Genomic DNA, 10,087 nt, shown 5'->3' on the forward strand with positions numbered 1-10,087 from the left:
GAGTTGGGTCATCTAGATCCACTAGACAGTGCTCTGAACCTTTTTTCTTCAATGATTTGTGATCTTCACTGGTGTCCATGGATTACATGAAATCTCTCCACCTTTATCCACCTTTGTCATGGTAGGGAGAACACGTCAATGTAAGGGTGGGGTCATCTGGACCCCATATGATAGCACGCGGGCTAGAGGACTCCAAGTGACCTATGAGGGAAAGTGTGTGAAAGCCAGATGGAGGGAAACAGATCTATCTGATTCCAAGATGTCATGTTTAGAGATGCACGATAAGCTGATGATTTCTGAACTCATCAGCTCCTTTAATGAATTATCAGTACAAATTAGGTTATAGAAACATTGCATGAGAAATAGAGAGCTTCACATTTCTGAACATTAGTCACTGAGAACTTGGAAAAAAATCACCTGAGAACCAGTTAGAAGAGCTGTTCAGTCTGATCAGATGACATGGAGCATCCACAGAAAAACAAACAAACCTACAGCATTTTATCCACAGCAAGGCCTCACAGTCTGAGAGGAACACAGCGAAAGCAGCCCACTGAACAGCAAACACAACACATCACAACACGGACGCTGCAAACGTCACATGCACACTTCTGCTCAGGTAAAGCATGTAGAAACACGTTCAACAGCATATCACAGAGATTAAAGTCAAAAGTGCAAATGTGGTCACCAGACAATCCAAGTGAAGGCACCAAAATGCTTTGTGAAACTGCACTGTTACATCATTGAAAAACACATTTATGTACAGCATTGTTCTGCTCCTTATCAATGTTTTTACTTACATGGAAGTGATCAACAGTATTCCTGTCAGTGTCCTTCAGCTGCAACACTTTAGAGGTGGACAGCCGCACAGTTTGGGCTCAGAAACAGTAATGACATCCCAGCATGGATGGAGCAAAAGAAAAACTCAGAGCCTGCCAGCCGGGGAACAATGTCTCGGATACGATCCACCATTTCCAGTACAAAAAAAAACAAAGAACAGGGTGCTAAAATACTAGAATCACATTCTGGTTACAGATGACCATCAATGGGTTGTTTCAATAAAGGATTTTGGTTCAAGAAAACAAGTTTGTCTTGGATTATGTAGGATTATGTAGGATTAAGTGTTTGCGGAGAGAAAAAAAGAGGCTGTGGCTGCTGGTTCCGGACCTCCGTCTTGGAATATTGAAAAACCAAATCGCCTTGTTAAATTACCAATAGATGAGTCTCAGTCTAGAAGACCTTTGACCTGAATTTCAATCAAATATTCATGTACGCGTTGATTACCTGAACCACTGTCTCAGTAACATCTGCGGCTTAAGTTTGGAGATTTTATTTCAGCTTTCTTACTTCTTTAGTTGCAACATTTTGCTCCCTTCCTGACATCCAGATAACAGATAAATGTCGACTGCGTTTGTAATGCATCCACTATCTGAGCAAATTGATCCGATAGAATTTCCTGCAGCCTCAGAATTCCTCTGCAGGCATCTGTTTTTGATTGGCATTGCTTGGTGGACTTGACTGCAGTTTAACAGCAGTTTGTGCTTCGTTGGAAGTGATGGTTTGGACCATGCCGTGTCCTCAGTCAGAAAGCCGTGTGTTCGGACAGTAAGGCTGGAACATGTTCCCATGTTCAGCTTCCAAATGTCCCAAACCAAAGGTAAAAGCAGCCCTATTTGACCCCAAATGCATCCACTCTAGTTTCAAAGCGACGTGCAGGTCAGTGAGAGTTAAACAGCAAGAATTCACACAAGACGACCAAAACGTCTTCTCTAAAAGGCAAACGGGGCAGATGGGCTTTGAAACCCTGCATGAAATTCTGATCTGATCGGTTCAAACTGTCCTCAGTTGAATTATTTCAACCAGTCATTACAGCAACTTGTTCATCTTCTAGTGGATTGAACCAACACCTCACATCACACAAGAGCTGATCTACAGGATGTTCCCACAGACGGAGTGAGGTCAGGATCCCCTGTGGCCCTGAAGAAGTGCTTTTGGACTACGTCTTTGTAAACTAGTTAACAAAAACTGTAGGCATTGAACTGCCTACAGGAGCACAGACAACCACACCAACTGAAGGAAATAGGAATGTTGGAAGATGAAATGGACTCTAAATAATCAGAATGAAACGTTTTTCTATTTTTTAAGTAAGGTTTTGTTCCAACAGCTTGTAGACCTGCATTGATGGATTGGGATGCACCAATCCTATCCTCTTATAGAGGTTGATTTCTTTCTGCCCTTCATCAGACCGATGGAGGGAACTAAAGGATCTTTATTTTCTAAATACTGAATGAGACACAGGTGACATTTTGTGTCTCAAATATGACATCAAGTTCAAAGAATTAAAAATGGTGTTTCTGGTTGTCTAGTGCCATTTGTGTGTACCAGAAGTAATGTAATAATCTGACACTCAAAAATCCTAATTCTGTATCTGTGACCCCATCTGAGGTCACACCAAAGATCCGAAAACAACCAACAGAAAAGCTGCTTGTAAAACAAATACACACATTGAATAAATTGTTGCACTTTGCTAAAACACAAGGAGATTAAAGGCCCTGGTTCAAGGAGGTGTGCTGTTTTTGGATTGGATGAGTTTGTTTCATGGAACCAGAGAAAAGAGGCTGTTTGACGAACTCTTTGGCAGCTCTATACAAAGAACCACTGCTGCGTGCAATCAGTCATTCACAGAAATAAAAGCATGACCATCGTCCACGACCTGGAACATGAGCGGAGCTCAAACTGCAGGTTTCCAGGTTCTGAGGCATTAACCCTGAATTCAACAATGCATTGCATCCAGTGTCCATTTTCTCCAGGTCCATAACTTAAACTAGACAGACCTTCATGAACTCCACCATGAACCTACAGACGCTTTTTATTCCAACATGAACATTTGTCTAAAGAACAGTGTCCCATAGTGCACAGATATGACATCAATTTCTTCTGAGAAGATGTTTCTGAGAGCAGAACACAACAGCATGATGCAAAAGTGGAGGTAACACTGCAACACTGACCACTGAACACTGTTTTCACCAAGAAACATGTCACTGTTCCATCAGGACCCTACTAGTGAAGAGGCCAATATACATCTAGAGAAACATTAAAAGTCCAGAAAAGAAAGAGGAGGTGCTGGACGGATCAGGAGAAGCAGCAGCTGCCCTCCACTGCCTGTCCGGCGTGGCTCAAACAGAGAGAAAGCGGCAGCCTGTTCCACAGCAGTCAGGTCCATGCCATTTTGCGTGAGATGGCCTGTTTGAAACCCTCCGGGTCAACGTTGCCGCCCGGCCTCAGCTCCCTCTCCAGGCTCACCAGCACGTTCTGGTGGCACTCCTTTATGTTGACCGGATATTTTGCCCGCAGTAACTCGTAAGCAGCGATCAGCCTCATGTTCTGCTTTACCATCAAATACTGGATGATGCACGTCGGCGCCAGCGAGAACCCGTCCCGGCAGTGGACAAGCACACGCTTCCTCTTCTCAGTGGAGGCGTTGATGCACTCATTGATGTCCTCAAAACAGCGCAGTTTCAGTGGTTGGCCATTGAACAGAGTGTCCGACATGTCTCCGATGTCTACTTTGAGGCGGGACCAGCTGTGGCGGGTTCCGCGGGAGCAGGTGCACGGTATCAGGCTGAGACAGGGGCTCAGTTCTCCCGGTACGCAGCTCATGTCAATGATGCTATCAATGTTGTTCCGGCACAGCGTGCGCCCGCTGTACGCTGCATTAAGGTTGCCAACAAAAATGTAATCTGTCACTTTGGAAATGACCGGTTCAGAGTACTGGAAGTGTTCAGAAACACAGGGTTTGGTTTCCGGCAAATCAGGGCTCTTGGCTCCGGCTGGCCCAGTGGCTGCTCTCCTACTGCAATTCCGCAGCTTCCTAGAGCCTGAGCGAGAAGGGGGGTTGGAGTCCGATTCGGAGGAACTGTTCCAGGGGGGGGAGAAGAGAGTGAAACGGCTGGAAGATTTGCTCTTGCTGAGGATCTCCACAGGGCTGGATAGGCCTGAGGTGAAGACAGCGGAGGACGCCGATGCGCAGAACAGTGACGCTCGTTCCAGGGAGCCGGTGCTGCTGGCGGCTCCTGCACTGTGAGCCTGCTCCATCTGCAAGAATGCAAAAAAAGCACACGAGTAAGCCGCGCAGGCAGCCTTTGAGACCAAACCTATCCATACACTTAATGACAGTAAAATGAATATCTTTAACTGGATACAGCAGAATTATTCCTGTCCAATTAATCAAAGGACTGGCTCACAATGAATGGCTTCTACCTCTAAACAAAAACTGGAATGCTTTCATATCTTTGTAGTTCAGTTGACACAACTTTGTGGGATGTTATGCTTGGATCCCCATCTCAAGATTCAAGATTCATTTTATTTTTCATATTCATTAAAACAATGAAATTGCGTTTAGAGCATCAACAATCACCCTAATTATTTCAAAGCTGGGGAAAAAAAACTGATTCACCAAATAAATACCAAATAAATAAATAACCAAAGTGCGACATCAGTACAAAAAGGAGCGCAGCAAAGATTAAAAAACAAATAAATAAATCAACATTCAGGTGTTGAGTCATTAGCAGCTGGATGTTAATGTGCAGCAATGCAAAGTCCAGTTCAGTTATTTCAAGGTGGATATGGTTTTTGTGGAGAAGGTTTTGGGTACAGTAGCAGTCTGTTGGCATATGAAGCAGCAATTTAATTCACAGTTTGCTCCGATGAGAAGGTTGGAGAGGGTGGGGGGCGGGACCGTTCAGCAGCCGCACAGCTGTGGATAAAGGCTGTTCCTCAGTCTGGTTGTTCTGGCCTGGATGGACCGGTACCTCCTTCCTGAGGGCAGCAGGTGGAAGAGATGGGGGGGCTGGATGGTGCTGGTCACGCAGGATGTTGTGGACTCTCTTTAGACACCTGACCCTAAACGTGCACAAAACTAAAGGACCAATTGGTGGCAGGGAGATGTTTTAAATACACAACCTGTTAAAATGGAGTGTGCACATGGACTACTTCTGCTCCAGGGCAGAGGTGCTCGTTACATCGACGGACCAAGAATGCGACGATAGATCACAGGCCATCACAGATAAATAAACAAGAGTTATATTCATTTATTTTTAAAAATGCAGTCAGCAAATTATCATCCTCACCGTGAAGTACATCACTTGATTGACATCGGACCACTGCAAACAAGAAAACCACATCATGGACTGGGAAAAGGCTAAAGTCCTCCGCACTGAAGACAACAGACACCGCAGATGGATCAAGGAAGCGGTGGAGATACGAAAGCGAGCCCACACTTCCATGAACCGGGATGAGGGGGCCTTCCTGCTCTCCCATACCTGGAGCAACATCCTCCAGCAAAAAACCGACATCAAGGGGCGGAGTCACTTGTCAAAGTCTGACAGGTGTCAGTGTCGGTCACAATCATCTGTTTTTAAAGATGTCACATCACTACCATCTGATGACTACTCTGACGAAGGCGGAAGGTATTCTGCCGAAACATGTAAGGTATATTTGACAAAAACAATCAGTGTCTGAGAAAAAATAATTTAACAACAGAGACGTAACACTGTTTCAAAAATCTTCATAGCAAAAATTGATCAAGTATCAAAAGTTAAAAATGTGCAAATTATGTTTCATTAGGCTTGGTTTTTCTTAGGGGTCATGATCAGCTCTATTTTTGTGTGTGTGTGTGTGTGTGTGTGTGGAGAAAATCAACTTTTAAGACACTTGAAGATAGTTGAATAGCCGCCGTGAGCCACACGCGTCTGTGCCATAACCCGGAAGTTTTACCTTCTTATAGCAACGTAATAGTGGTGAGGCTCTCGGGGAACAAAACTGTATCTTACCCAGACGTGGCTCGCGCTTGTTTATTTCTCAATCTCTTCTCATGCTGATCTTGGTTTTCCTTAGCTCCCCCTAGTGGCAGAGTTGTGCATTTCATTTCGTTTTTTTTTTTTTAAACCATAACTGGCCACAGGAATGAGCTAGAAACATGTGTTTTTTCAAACATCCTTATCATTTTTTTTTCTTCACGCCATCATCTGTTTGACACCCCTGGTCTAGAAGCTGCAAACAGCCACAGCTCTGTGCAGACAGGCATTGGGATGCAAATACTCACAGCAAGGATAATCAAAATAACCCTCACAAAATGATCAAAAGTCCTGTGCCTCACTTGCCCTAATAGGCAAAGCACTGGTTAACCGTGAACTTTTGCAGAAAAAGGATGCCAACTGTCACTCTGAATGGACGGGACACTGATTCAAATTTCCCACAATCAAGACCATTAAAAACAAAGAATCTGCTAGCCTGGCCAAGGACGCAACCAGCAGACATAAATTGTTGATCTGCTGGTGCCAGAAAATATTTAATCTAACTGTCTCCCCTGAGCCGAGTACTCCGGTCTTGGCTCTCCCAAGACATATCTACTGCCTCAGTGAATGAAATGTGGTTTGGATATGAAGGTCGACATCTGCTGTACCTCGTCTGCTCAGGCCTGTCTCGACTTCATATACTTAATCATCCCCCTCTTGTGCATTCTGGAACAGGCGGCGCCCCCTATGACTGCAGCTCCTGGAGCGGCGCACTGGTGGTTCTCCCCAGTGAGTTAAATTGCGAGACACTAAACTAGTCTGTTACCCGTTACCATACGCAAACGGCGACGCCATATTGAACACGTCAGTAAAATGACCATCAAGGGCTTAATTTGGGTCAGATTTTAATAAGAAAAAACCTCTAATCATCGCAAATATATAATATAGGAAACACAATGCATACCCGGTAAATGTTTGTGATTTTATTCAAATCTACACACAGATGATTTTCAAAAACTCCTAGACTACTCGGTCCGTATTTATAAACAGGTAGGTGGGTAGCTGACTTTGCCGCAGACAGTGCGGCGAGGTCCGGGGGCATTCGCCTTAAAGGATGCTGCGACTGGAGGCGGTCGCAACGCACTGCCTTGGGGCAAATGCACAAGTGAATCCCGATGGAATGTCCCACAGGACAGCCAATGCTAACGCTTGGTTGACCAAAACATTCATTGGTGGCCAAATAAACAAATTTATTTACTCACAGATAGGAATTTTCCAAACTCTTTTTTTAAAGTAACCATTTGTGGTTTAAAGCAGTTTTTTGCTCAGATCTAAAATAAAGCGTAACGCTAAAGCGCAAGCTCCACCTAGAGGCCAAACTGAAACGCCCTCCATGAGAGTCAGAACATCTACTTTTGTAAAATGAGCCTTTACAATGTTAATGATCTGCACATTTTTGTGAAGCCATTCATCTGCTTCATTAATTCATCTTCTTCAGTTTGTTCCCTTTCGGGGTTACGGGCCTATCCCAGCCACTTATGGGCAAAGGCAGGAAACACCCTGAACAGGTCGCCAGTCTGTCACAGGGTCACAATCAAACACCCATTCATTCTCACATTCACACCTAGGGACAATTTAGAGACCAATGAACCTATGAAGCATGTTTTTGGACGGTGGGAGGAAGCCGGAGAAAACCCACACATGCACGGGGGGAGAACATGCATAATCCACACAGAGAGGTCCCCCATTGATGTTCTGGTTCAGGTCCCCCAGCCAGGACTTGAACCAGGGGCCTTTTTGCTGTGAGGCAAGAGCGCTGTATTAACAATTTAATTGGCTTCTTATTTCACCAATACATGTTACAGTCTGTGAACTGTACCAGATTAATATAAATATTTTCAAAACATATAGAAATTATTAATGTATTTCTATACAAATATATCTACATGTGTAAATTATGTAAATTCAAAATTGAATCAAATCGAGTGGATTGTGAATCGAATCGATTCTGGAAATTATTAGTGATACCCATCCCAGTTACAGATGTGTGTTCTTCTTTTGGCCACCGCTGATTCCCTCATGTATTCGCCTCCTCTTTCTCCAGACGTAGAAAAGGGGTCATTTCATTTTGACCTGTACCTGTATTGTTGCAATGACTATTTCATTCATCACTACATTCTCCTCAAACACTCCAAAACAGTGCTAGAACCAAGGTTTTTCTGGTTGAGTCCTAAACCAATAAATCCAAAAACGAAAGGATTTTTACTTTTGATCAATATCCACACTCTGTTTCTCCCTCCCCTCAGATTATTCTGGGTGTCATCCTGGACAGTTAATGACGTTTTCACTCCCACACCAACACATTACCCAGTCTGCATACTTCCACCTACACAACAGTAACTGCCTTTGCCGATTCGTTACACTGCAGTCCACTCCAGTTCTAACTGGGGACGTCCCGATCCAATTTAGTCATTTGATTTGATACCAACACAGAGTTCCAATTTTGGAAAACTTTTTTTAAAAAATGAAGACGATGTTGTAAACTGATCAGGGTTGGTCGCTATTTTTATTTTAGTCTCCTTTTTTTATTATTCAACATAACACTTCTGTGAAGTAGATTAACAGTTCAATAAAAAACAGTGCTACTATTGACTAGAAAAAACTGTAAGCTAGTCATGTGAGCAAGTTAGTTCCTTTAGAACATTTTGAATAATTATGATCCATGTTTACATGAAAAATGATCAAAAAATAGAAATGGTTTTCTCCAAAAATCTTAGTGATCATTAGTGATGTAACAAACCTTGGTGACTGTAGCTTTAGGATCTGCAGAGCATTTTTAATCAGATGTTATTCATTGTCTTTTCGAAATTAAAAACAAGGAATTCCTTTCAAAACTATTATTGTAGCATTAACATGATGATGAGTTTTCATGACCAGATCATATTAATGTAAATCTTCTTTTGTTTTGGTTGATTTTGACTTCTTTATAAATCCCCTTTTCCTGGAGCCTGCCCTCTGCAGACGCCTCCGTGCCGTCTTTCTGTCGGCGGCAGGAGAGCGCCGTTCTCCTTACAAAGACAGGACATGCGGATCTTGTTTGTGTTGGAATGCTTCTGTAGATCGTTGTTCGTGTTAAGACAAAAAGCAAGAGGCACTTGCATTAAGTTTTCCGAGTCAGACTGTGAATATCTTGCTAACTTTACCGAGCGTTTTTGTGCTCAAATTGCTGCCGTATTCCACTGCGCTTCACGACACTAGAATGTTGGGATCCGTTCACGATATGCAACAGGACATTAATTAAAAATAACAAGCTTGAAATACACAGCAGTTGTCAAAATACTAAGAAAACATAAATATCCCATCAGTGATTGGGAGACAACATCCGATTTTGATCGCGTCGGTAACCACGGGCTCCGGCCACATCTAGATCTAACCCACAGTTTTTTTCACTTCTGCTCTGGACCATTACAACTGTCCTCTCAATGATTTCACTCCCAAACCCGTCTATAAAACTCAACAGAATTCAGCTGCCCGTATCTTCACTAGAATCCCTTCCATTCATCATGTCACTTAAGTTCCAGATGAAATTTGAAATCTTTCAGCTTTCTTTCAAGCCTTGCTCCTCCAGATTTGCAGCCCTTCTACATGTTTGGATCCGCTTCCTGCATTTCCATGTCCTCTGTAAAAAGGGGTTTCAGTTGATCTACTCCCCAGCTTTGAAACCCTTCTTTCTGACATCTGAGATGCATCTCCACTCACCAAAAGACATTCGGCTTCAAAATAAATGTAAGATTTTTATTGTTGGGCAGTTAGTGCTTTTAAACATCTTTTTCCATTTCATTTTCATCACAGAGCTTGTGTTTTAACGTACAACACTGGTGTTGAAGAGCAAATCACCTCCTTGATGATTTGCGATCAATTTATATGCTTTTCTTCCAGGACATTTTTAACAAACCATAGCTATTTCAGCCAGATGTATACCAGAAACTAGGGCTGCTCGATCTGAGGAAAACTCGCGATATGCGATAACTTGGTGATTAATATTGCGATAACGATATAATTTGCGGTATATAAACAAATAGCAAAACAACCAAAAACATCATTTCCATTTCACTGCAACAGTTTAAAAATTATACTCCAACTGACCCTCGTCGACGTAGGAGGCAAACATCAAACATAAAAGGGCTCATCTGATTGATCAACAACATAAACGGGTCCTTCCGATTGGTTAAATGCATAAAGGGATTTATTTCATTTGTTCAATATTTCATGCTGCCATGAGTTTGTTTTTAGCA

At 42.9% G+C, this 10,087-nt stretch overlaps 1 protein-coding gene across 1 annotated transcript; it reads right to left on the reverse strand.

The window, feature by feature from the left end:
- Window positions 1-262: 262 nt before the first annotated feature.
- Window positions 263-4,095, reverse strand: LOC105354168 (the record flags this gene model as incomplete). The annotated part of the gene is given in 1 exon segment (XM_023955544.1): window positions 263-4,095. A coding segment is annotated over 1 exon segment (885 nt), but the record flags the coding sequence as incomplete, so codon positions are not given.
- Between the last annotated feature and the right edge of the window lie 5,992 nt (window positions 4,096-10,087).

This window comes from Oryzias latipes, chromosome 6 (genome assembly GCF_002234675.1).
Source record: "Oryzias latipes chromosome 6, ASM223467v1".
NCBI classification, from domain to species: domain Eukaryota; kingdom Metazoa; phylum Chordata; class Actinopteri; order Beloniformes; family Adrianichthyidae; genus Oryzias; species Oryzias latipes.